General features: G+C 38.5%; 1 protein-coding gene across 1 annotated transcript in view; it reads left to right on the forward strand.

The window, feature by feature from the left end:
• The first annotated feature begins 8,301 nt into the window (after positions 1 to 8,301).
• The window catches only part of LOC134667963 (early growth response protein 2-like), an 81,475-nt gene continuing 67,964 nt past the window's right edge, over positions 8,302 to 21,812 (forward strand). Inside the window, exon 1 of the mRNA XM_063525399.1 lies at positions 8,302 to 9,017. Within this exon, the coding sequence (XP_063381469.1) occupies positions 8,768 to 9,017 (250 nt within the window). The 5' untranslated portion in view covers positions 8,302 to 8,767. The remainder of the gene's footprint in view (positions 9,018 to 21,812) is intronic.

Below are 21,812 nucleotides of genomic sequence, written 5' to 3' on the forward strand. Positions count from 1 at the left end.
ATAGACGGGTCCCATAACTTTCTTGGACTACCAAAACAATCGCTTTAGGAAAAGTGTGCTGTTCTTTGAGAAACAAAGTCAATTTATTGTAAAACTAATATGTACCTATCTGGCTTACACGCGTACCGTCTCCATTTGTATTCAATACGCATGCTCTAATACGGAGCGCGACACAGACAGCCCGACGATTTATCTCGCCCGAGAATCGAACCCCAACCTTGCAATTGGCTGGTGCGTGTATTTCCTGCTGCACGACACCAAATTGCTTCTGCAAACGGCGAGGAATGTAGATTGTGCTATTATTGCTTTGTTCTAGCCATTCGTTGCATACATTTTAGTCTTACACTTGGACATGTAGGAATTACAAGCATGGAACCATTAGGTAAACACGTTTTCTACTCTTAGTTACTAACAACAATAAACAATTAAACATACGAGATTTAATTTAGTTTAACTTTTTTGCACAAATTACTAAAAACATACCTATTAGCATGGAGGACTTGAAGTACATTTGACAATAAGTACCTACCTGCTAGCAACTAGCAACCCTCTGTGAACATAAAACAAGCAATTTAATTTATGCAAAGATAAAAATTTGGATTAGGAATATAATTAAAAAAAATGTGCAAGACACGAAATAATTGACTGACAAATTCGAATTCGAATGTACCTACCTGACATCAGATTTTTTTATATTTATATATTTATGATGATATTTGAATCATATTATTTAGTTATCGTGCGAGCGATATGCACAATAACAGAATGACATCACATTAGTTAGATGTAATTCTAACATCCGTGTACGTTTAGAATTGGTCTGTTAGAATCAGCCAAATACCACCACTTATTTATTTTATAATCTTGTCGTTGGAAAATATTTTTCAATACCTAAGGTATTATACTTGTAAAGCTTCCCTAGTTGTCACATTGTAGCGACGCCTACTTTTGAAAAACGTGACGAGTCTCTACCCCTGGAGGCGCTGCCCAACCAATCATAACCAACATCAATAATATCAGATTGTCTAGACACGCCCATAAACCTAGTATATACCTACATAAAAATTCTACTCGTCAAAGCATACTCCAGACCAAACAATTCAGTAGAAAATAGAATACAACTCAAAGCAGATTGAACGCATACTGAATGTGCTTTAGGTTTAGACGAACAACATGTGTTGTACATATCTTTGAACTTTCCTCTATTGAAATATCATTGTAAAATCACAACAATCGAGATTTTAAAAAACGTGTGGGACAATAAGAGATGGAAGGGTCAATTTCTTCAAGCGAGCTTTTTGTCTTATTTCCATGGAGTTTTGATATACTGATTTAATATAATAAAATGTGCTCTTATCAGAGTACACATATTTATTCATTAAACTGAAATGTATTTCAATTCGGGCACGGAAAATTTACCGTCCATGGAAATATAATTTGTTTGAATAATTTATATTTAAAAAGTGATTTTTTTATTAAAGTTAAAATATACACTTGAAGCATAAAATAATGACCTTGTTCATATTTAATATTTATGACATGTTTTTAAAGCTTCATTGCATCACGCTTTAAAAGATGACATAGGTAAATGACTTCTATATATAATCGTTCTATATATAATTTAAGGGTGCGTGAATCATTAAGAGAACTTTTTAAAGAAATTAATATTTTAACTGTAGCTTTCCAATACATATATGATAGTATTATTTATGTTGTTAAGAATCTAGACTCCTTCACTAAGAATTCTGATGTCCATAACTATAATACTAGAAATAAAAATAAGCTTGCTGTCAGAAAGTTTCGTGTTCGTAAAGTACAGAAGTCATTCGTTGGGCAATGCATTCATTTTTATAACAAGTTACCTGAGGATGCTTTAAGATTACCCTTTCCAGCCCTTAAGAATTACTTAAAAAAGTCATTGATGTTGAAGGCTTATTACAGAGTCGAGGACTACTTGACAGACAAACATGCATGGTCCAAACCAGAAACTGTAATAACGACAAGTAGCAATTAAAAACATTGTATTATGTGTAGAGTTAAAGGTGACTCAGCTCAGGTAAGAAAGCACATCAAATTGTATGAAAGCATCTCATAACAATCAGTCAGATTCATGTAATATGTATTCTCATTTCTTTTATTGATTTTATTTTCTTTTCCTTTTGTAAGATTTGATATGTTTTCTGAAAGAGCTACGTATTTGTGATTTCATGTACATATATGTTTATTTTTTTTATATCAAATTCTATAAAGTTATGTATTCACTGAGTATAATTGCATGAATTCTACAGTAATTTAAATTGTATTTTTCTTGATTACTCGTAATGCTTGTTAATTATAAGATGTAATAATGTTTTGAAAAGATGTGTCCCGCCGAGTTTGTTGCCGGTCCCATATTGGGATACCCTCCTCCAATTGAGGGGGGATTTAAATCTTCTCGGGGCAGAGGTGTACGGTTGGAGCCGGTAAAGGTTTATTTGACGTTCATAAGCGCATTGTAATATAAATAAAAAATAAAAAAGCCTTTATTGCCATGTAACTACATAGTTAAAACATAATTAAACACATTAAATAAATACAATTAAACAGTTATATAACAATTAAATAATTATAGTTTTTGTGCGTGAGTGTCACATGGCCCCAGTTAGGGTAAAGGCCTCCTCCATCAGTTTCCATTGTTTCCTGTCTTGCGCTTTCAAGATCCAGTCTCTACCAGCTTTCTTTTGAATTTCGTCTATCCAGCGTTCTTTTGGCTTCCCTCTGTAATATGCCTACTTGAATAAACTATTTTTTATCTTTTTTATCTTATCTAAAGTGCACTCCAAGTCATGGCTTCACGGGTGATGTTCTCACTTGTCACGGGTGATCTGCTTTAAAATTTTTGACAAAAAATTACTCACCATCTCGGACAAAGATTAAACATCGATCACAAGTTAATTACCACAAGGAAATGAACAGTGTCTGTATTATTTAAGTCGGTTAACTTAATAAAAGGCGGAGGTTATCAATTCGACCGTATTTTTTTGTCCAATTTTAGTTCTGATGGGTGTACTCCTTTGAGCAAATATTTTTCTACAAATTTCACTTCCCAACAAACATATCGCCGTAAGCAAAATCTCATTTTGCTCACTGTTTTTAGGGTTCCGTATTTTTAAATAGCAAAGTACCCTTGCTCGAGCTGCAAGGTGAAAATTTCTTTTTTTTTTTCGACCCTCACCAGGGTTGACAGTGTGTTGACGATTTTAACATTTTGCTTGGCACTGACTTCAAATAAATCAGTTGCTGACGCATATTTTATTTATCCTTTTTAATTCGGCATCTTTTTAATGATTAATTTTAACATTCAAAGATCTTATGTAGGTTTGGAGACTCAAAGGAGACTAAACAATCTACGCGAACGTAAGTAACCTACCTACACTGTGTGTAACTTATGGAACCCACAGAAAAGTATGCTACATAGACCGAATTGGTTTTGGAATTAGTAATGATCATTTATAGATAAGTAGGTACAGTGGGCCCTTGCTACGTATGTACTTAAATTGTACTATTATTACTCGGATTACATTCTAATTGAATTATTGTAGCTGAATTGTGTGCCGTGTAGCCGTCACGAATATTGATAGTCGGATTTGCGGGTACCCGTTTGAATAATCATAACCACGACGTGGTTAATTACACACACACACACACACACACACACACACAATATTAACCGACCGCATAACCCCGCTATGCTAACCATCTACCGCAGTCAGCCTCAGAGTTGGCCCCGTCTAATTAATCTGTGATGTAAAACGTTAACTGAATAAATTATTATAAAAGCTTATTAATTGCACGTTTGTTCCGCCTCTTGGCCTTATTAGGTCGCGTGGGTTTCGTTCAGATATCGATAATATGTCCTTAAAAGTACAGGTAATCGAGTTTGATTTTTTTCTCCAAATATAAAACAACACCCGTCATTTACGACATTCGAAGCGCATGCTTCAATCGGACCTGTATAAGTCTGACCTGCGATTACAAATAGTTACAACGTGTCTTTAGGCCGACATATACCAGATTGGAGTCGAAGTTGAAATAAATGTGTTATGTTATGAATGAAGTGGCAGGTTGTCGATAGTTGTGGCGGTGACGCTGACGCGCTTCCATGCCTTATAAGTCGATCTTCCTATTCGCCCCCGCATTGGCCGCTGACGGAACCGCGGGCGCCGAACGTTTTTCCACCACCAGCCTTAACGATATGCTAATGCTAATAATTTAATTTTATAAATAGACCATATCAAAACCATTTTATGTACGTTTACGTCAGTAAGTAGTGTTAACTGTATAAAATATTTGGTCCAATAGGCAAGTAAACTGTGCAACGATTCATAACTTCACTTTTTTTAAAGTGAAAACAGAGTAGGTATATTGAATTTTTTTAATCTGCTGACATTGGATAACAACTGCAACAGCGATACTGAGGTGGCGATGACGCGGGCAATGATGGGGCTATCATTTTTTTTTATAAATTGAGTGATTGCTACCATACTCCTATATACATAATTGAAACGAAATATAGGGAGAAAGTACGAATGTAAGTAAGAGATCACTCTATTGATAATTTGATAACTCATGACAACGCGTTTAAAATCTGTGGCACTTGTCGAACTGTCGTAATGTACCTTTACCTATATAATAATATATATATATGGTTATTTAATAGATATTTGAAATATGCATTTAGTCATATAGTTATCCCGGTACCATTCTATCCCGCATGTTCAATGTTCGCAATACGTATACACATAACCGTTAAAAGATCGTAGTCGATATTGTATTTATAATATAAAACAGTTGCCAAGCAGACATAATTCAACCACAAATTAAACAGTCGTCATAGGCCGTCACAAACACGTATCGATTGACAATATGGACGTGAATGTCGTGTTTATTTCTGTACGGTTATTTATTTACCAGCCCTTATCTAAGTATGGGGGGATTATTTAACGGAAGACGTCACCGAAGCGCGGCTTACGGCATAGGTGCGTCACACCTCTGACGCCCAAACGCATCAACTGACCCCCCTGTCGATTATCGCTCAATACAACTGAAAACCATTAACACTATGGCCTCAGGTGATGTAAGAAATGTACGTTATCAGAGATCAAACGTGAATGGTTCGATTGTATCGAACACTGACCCGGCGAGCGATAGGAATGGAGGGCCTGCTATATAAACACGCACATTACGCAACACTAACATAATCCAATTATTTTTGTTATATTTGAAATTCAGATTCTATAAAAAAAATACAATTTTGAAAATTGTATTTAGTATGTAGGTACTTATTATTATTAGTTCACGTTTTAACTAGATTTGTATTATATCAATCTATCTTATTTTTTAGAGGATCAAATGGGACCAAAACTGTATCAAAGAACAAAACTGCAACAAAAAAGTGAGATGAAATTAACTTAAATACTTACTTACCTCATTGGAATTCAACACCGCTCATTTACAAGCTATCAAGCTAGATATTTTAATACTGTTTTCAGTCTTAAACTAACTGCTTCTCTCTTCTTCCTCGATTCCTCATGACTGAGGGTCGCGACCACATGAGGTCGTCATTTTGTGCACCAAGGCTCTCCATTCTGCACGATTTTCCGCCTTCCTGCCTGTGTAGATCCCTGGCAGGCCTTTTTTACAGTGTCCGCCCAGCGGACACTAACTAGCCCAAAACTAACTGCTACCAGTACTTAATTATGTAATAGTGTTAAAAGGGAAAACCCACGCAGGATATCCGAACGGCGCGCATAAAGAACGCACGTACTCCAACGTACTCCCATAGTACCATAACTGTCGCAATTCGGCACCGTGGGCGCCGGATGTGCGTAGGCCTATCAGTCGACACATTTTCACTATTTCCACTTCGCATTTATTCGCTTTTGCAATCCGTCTTAACGTTATTGATATCCGCCCATACTTTTGCCTAAGTAATTAATATCGCCACGCATTTCTAATAATAAAATGCTGCGGACATGTAGTGGGACAAAGTAAATAATATCATCGAAATAAATAAGGCCCTTCCTAGAAATTGTTTTTTTATGGTTAATGGGTCCTATTGATAGACTAATTAAGGAACTTTGCCTATTTTTTCACATGAGATGTTTTATTCTAAAAGGGGTTCGTTTATTGATATTTTATTCAGAACACGTATTAATATTTCAGTGTCATTTTACATACATTCTGTCTGCCTGCCAAAAAGTTAGAATTCAAGAACTTGAATGTACGAACTTATCCCGCCGAGGGGGTACATGGGGAACATTTAGAAAACATTAAATTAATTATCAAATATCGTAACGTTGAGGGCCTAGCGCAAAAACCTTTTTCACGGAAATGTCCCAGCGCCTTATTGACCCCTCAGGTGACCGCGGAGGGCGGGCAGCTACCTCGGCCAGTGGATAAGCCTGGACATCCAAAAAGGTAACGCTGCCAGCCTTCTGGGCACCATAACGCATGAAGGTGACCAGTCCGTCCTGGGGAGCATTTTTATTTATAAGTTTAGTTTAAGTTTGTTATAGTTTAATTTTAATTTTAATGTTTAGTTTTATTTTTATTTTGTTCGGTATTAATAAACATATTTGTCTCAAATATCGTGATGGTGGATGTATTTCTGCTTAAGATTCTCCACCATTTTAAGAAATTTTGGTAACTGGGGTACATTCGTACAGTTTGCAATAGGTACGAATGTGCCCCTGTAGTGAGTGTAGGAATCCAACCCACAGGTAAAAAAATGTACCTGCGCAATCAATCATGTAGAAAAATCTACAAAATATATATAGGTACCTACATTATTATCCACGTTATCGTAGTTTCTTATCATTGAGCTATATAGTTCCATAGAATACATATATAACCTACGTAAAGCTCAAGCTAAAACAATAGAACAAAAAAATAACTCGCAACTCGCAAATATCAAACGGCAAGTATATCTACTTAACATTATCAATTTCATATGTAAACTGAAGGCGGTGCCCTACTCCTACATACGTGAATGAATACAGTGAATACTCTGTGCTTACGTGACCTTTTCATTGATGAAAATATATATTTAGGTAGGAACAAATAATTTAAATCCATCATCAGTACGCGGGGATACAATATTGGGACAGTAAGTGCCGCCTACTACTGGGCCCGTGCACCCTGACATTTGGAGCGGATCAACAGGTGGTCGCCATGGCAACGCCGCGACCTTTCCTTGTTCAGGAATATCGCGTATCAGTCACCTTGCCCCGCGTAATGTTTTTCCCCGGGGAACCCGCACGTCTACCTACATACCACTAAATTGTAGGGGATCTATTGTGTAATGGCTCCTCTACACGATGGGCCAACGCCGGCCACTCCAAGGGACGCAGCCATGCGGTAGAATGAGATAGCAATATCACTTGCTCCCTCTAACGCATAAATGCGTCCCTTGGAGTGGCCTGCGTTGGCCCATCGTGTAGAGGAGCCATAATAAAATTGTACGGGATATTAATATGGTATGTACGGGCCAATAGTTTTGAATGATTCACGGTTAGTTTCACTAGACTTATATCGGGTATAATGTACGTTTTTCACCCTATTACAATGGAATAAGCAAATCGCAAATCTGCAAACACATCTTTGACCTTTGTATCCTTGATATGATATTCAGCCAGTCATTATTCGAATAATTTACCCGAATTTACCTAATTCATCGTTGTTTCTAAAAAATAACGAATTGTTTACTTACTGAGAGTAAATAGAGTAATCCTATGTTTAGTCTAAGGGAAAAATAAAGTGTATCAAATACGTCTAATTAGGATGTATCAAATATTTTATATTTGTACCTATTCCCTTGTGCTTTATATATCTTATGAAGTAATAGAGAATCGTTACGTAGCTATGACCAGGTGAGTATTTTTAGATGATTTATCCGTTCGCTCTACGTAATGCTGAAAATATTTAGACCAGAGAGCTCGACGTCACGGGCTCGTCTAATTACGGCGTGACCAAAAACAACCGCGCGCCGGCCGCTAAGCGCGCGAATGCGGACTATGATTCATTCTAGGTAAAAAAAATATTTAATCTGTACTAGCAAACTTTGTACGCAACTTTTTCAGTAGTGAAGTTGCCTCGTTGTAGTATGAAGTAGTCGCGTCAGCTACGGACAGCATGGCGCTACGTCACACGCGCACAATCAGCCGACGCGGCGAGCCTCCGCGCCCACGTGCTGGCTCCCACGCGCCGCCGCCGGTGCTCAACCATCACTACACTTGTGCGCCGCGCGCTTTTCGCGCGCCTCCCTTCATCGTCGCGACGCCGCGCCATTTCTGCGCACGTGGGCGACGACGGCTGAGCGAGGGCGCCTGGCCCGCTCGCCATTAACGCAGCCGTCGTGAATGAACGCCGACCTCGACCGGGTGGCTGTCCATTGAACAGTACTCGCGGCCGACGACCGGCCGGCGCTCCGGGGGCGGCAGCACGCCCTCGCCGCGATCACGCCTCAGTCGAGGATGTGGCGTTGACGACGACTCTCTCTCACTACGAAATCTGTGTTCATTTACCAGTAGATTCTGACTAAGTGATTATCGTGCCGAATACTCTTAGTTTCCTAAATGTTCTGTGATCGCGTCAATTTCGTTAGGACGTAGGTAAAGAAAATATATTAGTGAAGTGTCGTGCGAGTTGTTGCCGGCAAGTGCCGGTGGTGAGTGAGTGCGCGCGAGTGCATGTTGTGTTGTGAGGCAAGCGGGGATGCGCGCGTGCGATGCTCTCGGTGATCGCGATGCGTCGGCCCGAGGACGAGGAGCTGGGGCGCGGCGACAGCGACGAGTTCGTGGACATCTCGCAGATGCAGCTGCTGGTGGAGGCGGGCCCGAGCGGGCTGCACTACGGCGGGCCCGCGCCGCCGCTGGCGCAGCCGCAGCCCTACGCGCAGCACCCGCACCCCGCGCCCGTCACCTCCACTTGCTCCGTCGATGATCTCTTCGCGCTATACTTCAATCCGGCGCAGCATGGTAAGCTAAAACTTCGCGTATTCAAATCTCGCCGCCATGACACCGTCCATGTAAAACCGGTTATTATAAGGTTAGGTTAGACTATATCTCTTGAACTACATGTGCGCAAACGGAACTTGTTTGGCGATAGGAAGCATATTTTATCACTGTACTAATAATATCGTTGACTTGGACAGACTTTGACAATAGGAGTTTTGCATACATTTTGCGTTTACTACTTTTACAGTGCACAGTCGAGCATTTCAAATGATATGGTAGTATTACCTACCTCCTACAAATCGACTTTTTTTCTCGGAACGACGAATATAATGACAGATTATAGAGACTACCAAGTTAATAGTACATTACTACAGAGGCCGGGACAAAAGGGGTTGCCGGCCGAAGACATATAGACGGCCGAGCGAAGCGAGGCCGGATAGGTCTGAGCGCGGGCAACCCCATTTCCCGCCGAGGTATGTATAGTGCTTTTCTCAAACATGCAATGAAATAAATAAAATAAAAAATCCACGAAACCCAAGTTTTATTTATAGAAAAAACTAAAAGTAAACTACACCCAAAATATAACCAACACGTACCTATATCATTATCACGCGTATGTTTTACACGAGTCGTGTATTTTTACTACCCGTATATTTTCATGTATCTTTGATTCTTTCCCCTTGTATCCGTCTGACTGTCGTTTTCGTCACATAAGTTTACATAGTCTTTCATATTGATATCATGTTTCACATACATCGTTGCTTTATGCATGGAGTAAATAAGTATAATTTCCACAGTGTTGATGAATTTGTAGTTACATTCATTTAAAATATGCCACAAAACTGTTTCTAATAAACTGTAAGCCATTTTTCTTAGTTTCTCAAATAATAAAATTGCCATAAGCAACCATATACATACTTCGTCTTTGACTTAGCGGCAGAGGCAGCAAGTTATTTCATCATCAAAATCAATTCTGCTTACGCTGCCAATTCCAACACCTACGATTACAATTAATATTAATTTCATTATTTCGTCGGAACTCATATTAAAGTAAAAAAATCAACAACGCACCATAAATCCAATAAAACAGAATGAAAATTTTTCAACTTTACCTCCATAACAATTTAAAAAAAATAACTACGCGTGTTTGAGTAGACCTTTTTACCGCTAACGTTTTGATGAAATATTTTAAATGTTTTTATTTGTGTAGTTAAATTAATTTAAAATTATAAAATTTGGTTAATAATGTATTATTTTATGTTCATGTTGATTTTATACAAATAAAACTGCAAATTATAGCAAACATTGTTTTTTTTTTTTTTTTTAATAGGCGTAGTGGCAGTGTCATTACGAACCATAAAGCCAATACTGCCTCTAGTTTTTTTTTATGGATGAATGCCACGATGCTGTGTCACAAATATCTGTGAAATGAAAATTAAAAAAGAGGACTTTGCCGGCCTAGGCCTGCAAGATTGGTATGAAATTCCATTAAATACCTTTTGTCCTAGCCGCACCTGAAACGTCATACTTCGCAGCCTATTATAAGGAACATAACATCAATATTTCATTGCATGTTTGAGAAAAAATTATAATTTAGGTATAGAACTTTATAGTATAAGTAGATGAACTCCTGAGAACTACAGTTCTTTCAAGACTGAAATAATAATCTACAGGATCCAAAACTGACAAAAATGTCGTATGTAGCGATGCAATTTAACAACAATTTTTACAAAGTTTTCAGAATTTATAAAGAAGTTGCAGATGTTTGCATAGGTTAAGGCACCAAAGCTAACCTAGTGATGAAGTCCGAAAATGCCATAGCGACTCTTCATAAAACACTGGGCCCGATTCGGATTTTGAAATAGATATCTATTAGATATCTTTTAGACATCACCAAGATACGATAACGATATGCTTAAGATCTAACCTGTCAAATTTGACATTTGCGCTATTCTGGAGATACTCTTGAACGATTTCCACAGGATATGACTTAGAGACCCAATTCACATCTAATAGATATCTTACTCTATCTAACGTAAAAGTGACATTGGTTGCCCGAATTGCGCTGCAAAAGAGAACTAGTTGATATCTAAACTATAACGTATCTAGAATGGATCTAGTACGTGTCGACTCTTGTGAATATCTTGAAGTTCGAATACAGCAGACTGTTTCTGCTCGTAAGTATTGTTTTTAAGGTGTCGTGGGTTCAGCTAGGGTTTGCGCGGAAAGAGAAGAGTCGTAGAATGTATTGGATCCCATACATTTCACGACTCTTCTCTTTCCACACAGCCTTTAAGCAGAGTTTTATAAAAAATCGTAGCTCTTTTTTTATAAGTACCACGGTTACACGGTTGCCAAAAAATATGAATAGGCATCTGGAGGCTTCTCTCTAGTATGTAATTTCATCGATTCGAAATCTGATTAAACAAAAATCACGAGCAACATTAGGTCTAAAACTCACCATAACTTTTTTATAACTATTTGCACAATAGTTATTTGTAGAAGAGAAAGAGTTAGTTGTAAGAAGAGATCAAAGTTTGATATTTCTTCTTTCTATATGGATCTAATTTAGAAACTTGAGCGTAGGAAGGGACTCAAAAGCGCACGAGGTGTAAGTAACTTTCGAGCTGCTCAGGTGAAAAAGCTATTAGGGTCAAACAGATCACTGTGTTACGTTCTTTCCTGTGGACATACACAAAGTTAAGGGCTATAAAGATTAATTTTCTTATTTAACCCTTATCCACGTAAAAAGGTCCTCCTTTTACTTACAGAACTATGATAAAATCATTACTTACATGCCCACAAGCTGTTAACTATTGCCCACAGGAGAGAAAACTAGCGTGTTCGCGCGAACTGTACATTTTTCTCCCCTGTGGGCAATAGTTAACAGCTTGTGGGCATGTAAGTAATGATTTTATCATAGTTCTGTAAATAAAAGGAGGACCTTTTTACGTGGGTTAGGGTTAAATAAGAAAATTAACCTTTATAGCCCTTAACTTTGTGTATGTCCACAGGAAAGAACGTAACACAGTGATCTGTTTGACCCATTAACTTGAAAATTTCTTATCGATTAGATACTTTTTCTTTATTAAAAATAACAATGATATCCGCCATATGTACGAGTATACCTAGAGACTTCTTATTTCATCCTAGCCCGACCACGACATGATATGATAATAAGATTTCGCGGTACAATTATAGTCGGGCGGGTATACCGGGATGACACTCTAACAAGATTTGGTTACCTAATGCACATATTCATTATATTTTAGGTTCTATGTATTACGTTCACAGATTACGCAGATTTAGAATAAAAAGCGAATTTTAAATTCTAGAATGGACGGCGGCGCGAAGGAATTACTTCAATGTTAACAGATACGAAATAAAAATGGAATCTCTTTATATTCAATACCTTAAGAGAGGGTAAAGCCAGGAAATTAGAAAGGAACAAAAGACGTGGCGCACCGCGCGAAACATGCAACGGAACATTTGGTGATCGCGCGGATTTCAACATTTTACCTCAATAACTTTGAAAGTATATTTCTGTTTAAAATTATGCTGGTCAAATCCCTCGGGTAGCTTTTTTATACTAAAATGATATTGCTGTGGTAAGGTAAACGTACTAGTGCTCGACGTGCTAATGCCCAATAGATGACACATTGCTGTCACCTCTATTGACAATGACTTAAGTTTCAAGATGGCATATACCTACTGGGACCGCGTCGAGCACCAGTCATGTCTAAGTTAGTCATGTTATCGTTATTTTTTTTCTATGAAGCCAAATTGCAAATATAATCTAGTTTCCGTGTGACTTTTGGCTTTATGAAAACTACAATTTTTCTTTAGTCCACTCTTAAGTGAATATCCAATAAAAAAAACCGGGCAAGTGCGAGTCGGACTCGCGCACGAAGGGTTCCGTACCATAATGCAAAAAAAAAGCAAAAAAACAAAAAACGGTCACCCATCCAAGTACTGACCCCGCCCGACGTTGCTTAACTTCGGTCAAAAATCACGTTTGTTGTATGGGAGCCCCACTTAAATCTTTATTTTATTCTGTTTTTAGTATTTGTTGTTATAGCGGCAACAGAAATACATCATCTGTGAAAATTTCAACTGTCTAGCTATCACGCTTCGTGAGATACAGCCTGGTGACAGACGGACGGACGGACGGACGGACAGACGGACGGACAGCAGAGTCTTAGTAATAGGGTCCCGTTTTACCCTTTGGGTACGGAACTCTAAAAATTAGTATATTTGATAAATATTAACACAAAGAGTAGATATTCCATGCAAGAGTCCAAATATCATTATTGATCTCGAGATATCAGCCTTTGTGTATTACTCGTAATTAATAAAGTGACGGAAGTGAAGTTATTAGTAGGGTGACTGTTAGAGTGACATTCCATTTTCAACTGCAGCTGCAATACTGTTCATTTTACTATGGAAATTGACAGTGACAGCGACGCGTTTCCATAGTAAAATGAACAGTATTGCAGCTGCAGTTGGAAATGGAATGTCACTTTTAAGGTGACAGTTCATTTCCAACGATAGCAGCACTACCATTCATTTTACTATGGAAATTGACAATAACACCGACGTGTTTCGTACTAGTAGTGCAGCTGCGGTCAGAAATTGAATATTACCCTTATAGTGATTGGCCACCACATAGTACGTAATTGCCAACTCCTTACAAATTAGAAAGAAACAAGCCAATATAAATCTTATCGTTAAGATCTTAGAGAATCTTATCGTTATTGGCTTATTACTAGAGATGTACCGACTAGTCGGGAAAGCCGACTATCCGGACTCATTTGTAGTCGGCGACCCGGACGATCCGGATTAGTCGGCGACTAGTCGGCAAAAATGGCCGATTAGTCGGCACTTTAAAAGTGACAGAAAAACGGGGCAAAAAAAATAAACAGCAAAAATGTACCATAAGCTTTTCACCTATTTTACGCAAATTCATATTTACGGTGCTTAAGAAAACTTTTGTTCGAATTATTGACCGCTTGGTCGTTTTCTTGTTCGATAGTCCGGTCGTCGTATGAAAATAGTCTTAGGATTTATTTATTTTATTTTTCAGCATTACTATTTATAATATGACGAATAGCGCGACGGAAGGGGTAGAACGGTTGTTTTTTAAGTGCATCTGAACCGAACTTAGACAAAACTGAATCGAAAAATGATCCGGCCGACTAGCCGACTAGTCGGCTGACTAATCGGTCATCCTAGCGCCGATTAGTCGGCTAGTAGGCCAAATCAATAGTCGGTACATCACTACTTATTACTATATAGTGGCCATCGCTAATTATGAGTTAAAAATATCATTTTTGAACCATACGAGCAGAGTAGGTTGTTGAGAGCCTTTGAACTAACTATCTATATAGTTGTGAGGTTTATACGGTACCTAAGTAAAGTAATGACTCACCTTGTAAAGCTTGTAATGGAGAACATACAGTTATACAGAAGGCGTTGTTCGCATGTGTTAACAACATAGTTGTGGTACTGGTGCTCGACGCGGTCCCAGTACATGTCATCTTGAAACTTAAGTCATTGTCAATAGAGGTGACAGCAGGTTGTCATCTATGGGGCATTAGCATGTCAAGCACTAGTGCCACTACCGTAGGAAGTGATTAAATCATAAAAGTTAAAGTCGTGTTAGAGAGCGAGGCGCACGGTAATTAGACCTAATTACTCTAATCTCGAAAATGATAGCTTCTGATTACAAAAATTCGTTTAAGGGGTTAACTCCGAGTTAGTGGCTAACCCTGGATGGTGCAAATGTAGTGGCCCGTTCTAGTATACATATTAAGTTTTGAGTTTTTTGGCAGATAGGACTATTAGGGCCACACTTGAAGTTTTTTATTATAAAAGTTCCTACTTTTATAAAAAAAATAGAGAAAATAAATGACATCAAGGAAAAAATTCCTAGATCGATAGATGTCCTTCTTTTCGAATATTATCATCTCGATCTGAGAGAATGATATATGCATTCAAATTGCATTCGTGTAATGAAATAATTCGGATCAGCGTTCCGCAAAATGTTATCTGAACCGGACGGCGCTAATCGGCGTCAACGCAGCCTTATCAACATAGACACATTATTATCGCTTTGTTTACAGCTCTAAAGCTCCCCCCTTATACCAACGGCACAGTCGGCACAGAATAAGAGGCCAATTCAAACGTACATTGTGACATCAAAATTATGTCAGTGCAGTGCGTCTCGGTCGCGCCAATACGGTACGGAAATTAAAATCTGTATTACTATAAAGGCCGAGCCACACCGGCTTACGTGTGCGTGACGAGCGCGTGTGCGTGCGCTAAAATGTTGGAGCCGCACACGCACACGTCACGCAAGTGGTGGTGTGCCATCTCTCATAAGGATCTGTATTCTACAACGCCGCACGCGCACGTGCACGTCACGCACACGCAGCCGGTGTGCACCGGCCTTAAGGAGAGACAAGTAGGCATTTCAGAGATAAAATAAACTTTATGCTAAACAGTCCACATACCATTCATAAATACTTCATATTAAACCTAACTAAATAAATGTCCGAAAGACAGCGTACCCACATTAAAACTGGAAGTCATTTGGGCCGATTTAAGTAGTTAGATTAGACTAAGAATCAGTATACAAAAAGAAAGTTAATCTGCAATAAAGGTCGAATTAGAATATTTAGAATAGAAAGGTCATAAGTTGACGTTATCTCAGATACAGAGCACTGAATAAAAGAATTAATTAGCTGAACATTTTGAGTAGGTAATTAAACGACCCTCAGAAAAAATATTATTACAATTTAATAAGTCCTTTTTCTAATTTTTAAAACGATATTCCTAAAGATAAGAAGACTTTACAGGAAACAAGATTAATTTGTTTCTATGTATGAAATAATGAGCGTAAAGTCCTGAATTTAATCGAGGAATATCCTAAATTTTGCATTATTTCGACTTTTCTTCATTTTCTTGTGAAAGCGCTCTTGCGAAAGTAGGTACTTATTAATTTCCGAGTCATGAGTGACTTGTATGTATATAAGTATTTATACATTATATGTACCTAAATACCTATACGAATACATACATACGAGTATAAGTACCCACAACACTAGCCTTATTGAGCTTGCCGTGGGACTTAGCTAAGTCAATTTGTGTGATAATGTCCTTTAATATTTATTTAATTATTTTATTTATTTAAGTACAACTAGGTACGGTTGAATCGGCTCGAATATTTACGAAAGTATCTTGAGTGAGCTTTTCAAGCGGAAAGAGAAGCGGTGCGTAGCTGCGTAGCCAGAAAGATGAACTGCGACGTTGCGCCCTTGTGCAGATAAGGTACCTTCATTGTATTTTTTGGTCAAACTGAAAACTGTGTTACGTCTTTCCTGTAGACATACACAGGAGTTAAGGGCTATATAGGTTAATTTTCTTATTTAACCTTTATCCACGTGAAAAGGTCCTCCTTTTATTTGGAGAACTATGATAAAATCATTACTTACATGCCCACAAGCTGTTAACTATTGCCCACAGGAGAGATAACTAGTGTGCACACTAGCAATCTGATGGAAATACATAGAATGCAGGCACTATGAATTAAAGTGATATAAAGAACTCTATCGTGTTGAAATTTCAATAAAACATCCTATTTATTTAAATGAGATGATAAATAAAAATACGTTATTCGTCAGACATTGTGATGCAAGTAAGGTTTAATTTAATTGTCAGGCTGTAACAAATGTTATGTGTTCAACCCGGGCTCGGTGGAGCGTTGAGCCTGCCATTGTTTCGGAAGGAGCCAAATTGTCGCACCAAGGCACTACGTTCCCATCGCTTTAACGACGGTGCCAAGTTGCCAACATTTATAAATAATAAATAAAACCGGGCAAGTACGAGTCGGACTCGTGCAAAAAGGGTTCCGTACCATAATGAAAAAAAAGCAAAAAAAAACGGTCACCCATCCAAGTATATACTGACCCTGCTCGACGTTGCTTAACTTTGGTCAAAAATCACGTTTGTTGTATGGGAGCCCCACTTAAATGTTTATTTTATTCTGTTTTTAGTAAGTGTTGTTATAGCGGCAACAGAAATACATCATCTGTGAAAATTTCAACTGTCTAGCTATCACGGTTCGTGAGATACAGCCTGGTGACAGACAGACGGACAGCAGAGCGGCTACCGCGAAAACCGAAAATCGCAAATTGCGGGGATCTTTCTCTTTTACTCAAACGAAGGCGTAATTAGAGTGACAGAGAAAAATCCCCGCAATTTGCGAACTTCCATTTTCGCGGTTATAGCCCAGAGTCTTAGTAATAGGGTCCCGTTTTACCCTTTGAGTACGGAACCCTAAAAATGATAAACTGGAATAAGTCCTTATAGGGTTGACGTTCCATAAAAGATGGCAAAATTTTTATTGAAAGTGATGATGTACGCGTCATATGGTATCCAACGGAGACCAAGGCTTGTAACAACCAACTTTAGATATTTACTCGTACCAGTAGGTAAGTACGTCTACCGGCGGTATCTTTTGACCACGTCGACATGTCGTGTCTCAAAACAGTTCTGTTTAACCTCACCAATCATACATACTTATCAACTCTAAGAGCTGTTTCCCACTGACGTCCAGTTTTTTGCGGGTACGGTTTTTTGCAGGATCCCGTTTTAGTAATATAGGTGCCAATATAGTAACTCCCACACGAGATTCTGTTTGCGGGATCCTGCATGCATAGGTATACAAAAGAAAACTGGATCCTGCAAAAAACCGTACCCGCAAAAAACTGTACGGTCTGGACGTCAATGGGGAACAGCTCTAAGTTTAGGCAAGGCAAGGGTGCCAGTTTAAACAGAAAATGAAACTCAGTTTGTAGTAGGTATCATGGCAATCGCCCAATTCCCTGTTTAGGGTCGGTGATTTTGAATACAGCCAATTAATGGAAATAAAGTATTTTCTTGCCTTGTTCGTGTCAAGGTCTTCGCAGCATTGGAATGTATTCGAAGTAACCTGGAGCCAGTGGCGGATTTCCCATAAGGCACAGTAGGCCCGGGCCTAGGGCGGCAAGATATTAGGGGCGGCAAATTGTGACAAAAAATTCGCTGATGATAACAAAAAATAACTCAAAATTAGACCAGGCAACAAATTCTCAAAAAAGTACCTATAGAGGGAAATGCTTGCAACACAATTTTTGACTTTGTACCTATTTTTATTTGAACTATCTAGGAGGTGAACATATCAAAAGTCCCCGGCCGTAGCCCTTGAGCCAGGGGAAGAGAGAGGTCTCCGAAACTGCCGGACCAATTAAGTTGAAATTTGGCACACATATGTAAGTTTGTGACCCAAAGATGGACGTGTAACGTAAATAATAGTACATTGTGCAACATGGGGCGTAAGTTGAATATTGCAAACGAGAGTAAGTTAAATCGCGACGGCTTGCCGGAGCGATTTATAGGCTCGAGTTTGCAATATTATTACGCCCCGAGATACACACAATGTTTTTCATCACACTTGCGATACAAAAAATAAGTTTATAGACAAAAAACTGTTAATTATGGCACTAGAAACTTCATAACTCCCTAGGGAAAACGAAATTTCTATAACTCCCGCTACGCCTACGTGCAATTCCACATTTACTGAGCGAGTGTGATGAAAATGAATTTTAAATATGGCCTCCATATTTTGGGGGGTAAATGAGAAAATTTAAAAATAAAGTTTTTCAAACTATATCGTGTTACATATCAAATCAAAGAGCTCATTGTAAGAATCTCAGATTTTTTTTATAATTTTAGGATAAATAGTTTAGCAGTTATTCAAGAAAATAGTGTTTAATGTTTTTGTAGGTGGTTGGTACATGAAAGTCAATGTTATTGGTAAAACTGTCACTTAAAATGAATAAGTATTTGCTTATTTTTTTCATAAAACCTATGTTCCTAACATCATGTCACAAGGACGTATAGTTTCTAAGATATAATAAGCGAAAAACTGAAAAATGTGACCTTCAAACCAAAGCCTCCAACTTTTGATATGTTCACCTCCTAACGAGTCCAAAAAAGTTACTAAGTAAAAAATGTGTCCCAAGCATTTCCCTCTATAATATATATTTCCGTTGCCTGATCTAAATGTAGTCAATATGATGGGTGCTGATGCTGAGAAAGGGGCGGCTACAAGGCTTGGGGCCTAGGGCGGCAAAGACTGCAAATCCGCCACTGCCTGGAGCTACTAGTAAAACACAGATAACTTTGACTAATAGGTACGCCAACAATCATTTCCACTCTTAGGCGTTAGACGTGCTTAATGCATCATCATCATTACCTCAAGTTCTATTACTATAGATCAGGGGTCGCCAAATGGCGGACCGCGGTCCGCATCCGGACCGCCGACCCATTTTGTGCGGATCGCGAGAACACAGCAACTTTTGCACTACAGAGTACGTAATTTTACTCCAAACTTCAGACATATAGTCCGCTACAAAAAATGACATTTTTCTCATTGATATGTAAAAAAATACTTTTGTTATTTCTGTAATTACGAATACATTTGTTTAATAAATATTTTTTCTATAAAATGTTGTGCGGACCGCGATGGTCATTTCATTTCATAAAACAGACCCCGAGCGAAACTAATTGGTGATCCCTGCTATAGATTAATAGGGATAGTAAGTAAATATTTTGCAAAAGAAGTGAAAACTCAATGACATTGTAACAGTTTTTCGATCAGGTCACGTGCTCGTCTTACGCTCTCGCGAGTTTAACATTTTTTCCCGTCACAAAAAGTACACAGCGCCGCTAAAAGAAGTTTTCACTTAAAAAAATTAAAACTCCATGACAGTCATTTTGAGAACCAAATAATACCTACGTAATATGTAATCGTTCATAAAAATTATTTAATGACATCAAGTCTGTTTTTGATTTAGTCTACTCATTTGGAGGTATGACGGTACAGCATCACAGACAGGTCTACATCGATTCTCAGTTACACATTGAAATCTACTATAATATAATAGTTTGTCCCAGTATCTTGCAAAATTTCTCAGTGTTATGAAACTGTGTTTTTTCTTTCATTATCATTTCTTCTAACACTGGAAATCAGCGTCGTTGAGTGTGTCCTACACAAAGGCGTTTGATTGTGTAAGATGGAGTTGTATGTGGAGAATCTTGCAAGAAATGGGCGTCCCTCTGCATCTGATAGCATTGATTAGTAGTTTGTACGAAGATGGAGAATCGAGCATCAAGATCAATGATGTTGTGTCCGGTGCTTTCAAACCAGGAAAGGGTGTCCGCCAGGGATGCATTCTATCACCGCTTCTTTTCAACATCTACGGCGAATATATAATGCGAAGAGCCCTAGAGGACTGGGAGGGAGGCATCTCAATAGGTGGTCACAAGATCAGTAACCTTCGCTATGCAGACGACACAACATTGTTTGCTTCTTCAGAACAGGAACTAGCCGAATTATTTAGGAGGGTAGAGCGTGAAAGCAAAATGGTAGGGCTCTCGGTTAACAAATCGAAGACCAAAATCATGGTCATTGATCGAGCTGGATTGCTTGTACGGACTGGTGAACTGTCGGACCTCGAATGTGTACAAAATTTTGTCTACCTGGGCTCACTCATCAGCAATGAGGGCGGCTGTAAGAAAGAAATTCGAAGACGCGCACAGATGGCAAAAGGCGCCATGAGCAAATTGAACACAATTTGGCGGAACAGAAACGTCTCCAATGACACCAAGATGAGACTTGTGCGGTCTTTAGTGTTTTCAGTGTTTCTCTACGGCTCGGAGTCATGGTCAATACGGGCAATAGACAGGAAAAGAATTGAGGCATTTGAGATGTGGTGTTGGAGGAGAATGTTGCGCATACCGTGGACAGCAAAACGAACCAACAAATCCATTCTCAACCAACTCAGGATCAAATCCAGACTATCCACAATCTGTTACCAACGAGTCCTGGGCTATTTTGGACATATTGCTCGAAGGCAGCCAGATAACCTGGAGAAACTGGTTGTTTGTGGAAAAGTGGATGGCAAGAGGCCGAGAGGACGGTCACCCACCCGTTGGTCCGATCAAGTAAGGAACATTGCAGGACTTACTGTCACTACTGCCCTTAGACAAGCCGAAGACAGGGTGAAATGGAAGCAGCTCGTCGAGGCCTCGGTGAAGGCATTTCAAGACAGGCACGACCTTCAGTAATGAAGAATACGAAGAAGAAGAGTGTGTCCTAGTATTCACTTGGGGATACTACCTTTTAGCGCAATTCTCTATGTTCCATTCAATATTAATCTATATGTATTGTAATAACTTTTCCCTGCTAACAAATATTTATTATATTATCCTATCTTCATATCAAATAAAAGATTTCTTCTTTTACGAGATAAATAACTCGAATCCAGTCAGCCAGCAGTCAGCATCAAAAACTGTCTTAAGAATAAGAGCCAAGAATATAGGAAACTATAGGTAGAGGTTTACCTACCTAAATGAATCAAATCGTGCTCGAGTTTATTTATAATCAGTGTCTATAATTTATTTATAGTCCTACCTATCACAAAAAATAAAACGTTGTCTATACAAACAAAAGACAAACTTAATCCCAAGGGCATTCAGCCTGTCAAACTTATGTTGTACACACTAAGAGCCAGGGAAACGTTTACACTTTAGTAAGTACATACCGTAACATCGGGGTACTTTGTCCCAAAATCAAGATACTTTTTACTTTTCGTTTGACCACTTCAATTTTCATTGCATTATGACACTTTTATAGTCATAGGTATTTAGTTGTGGGTATAATCAACTCATGCACATACGTAAAACTTAATAAATCAACCTTGTAGCGCCAGC

Source organism: Cydia fagiglandana, chromosome 10 (assembly GCF_963556715.1).
Source record: "Cydia fagiglandana chromosome 10, ilCydFagi1.1, whole genome shotgun sequence".
Lineage (NCBI taxonomy): Eukaryota > Metazoa > Arthropoda > Insecta > Lepidoptera > Tortricidae > Cydia > Cydia fagiglandana.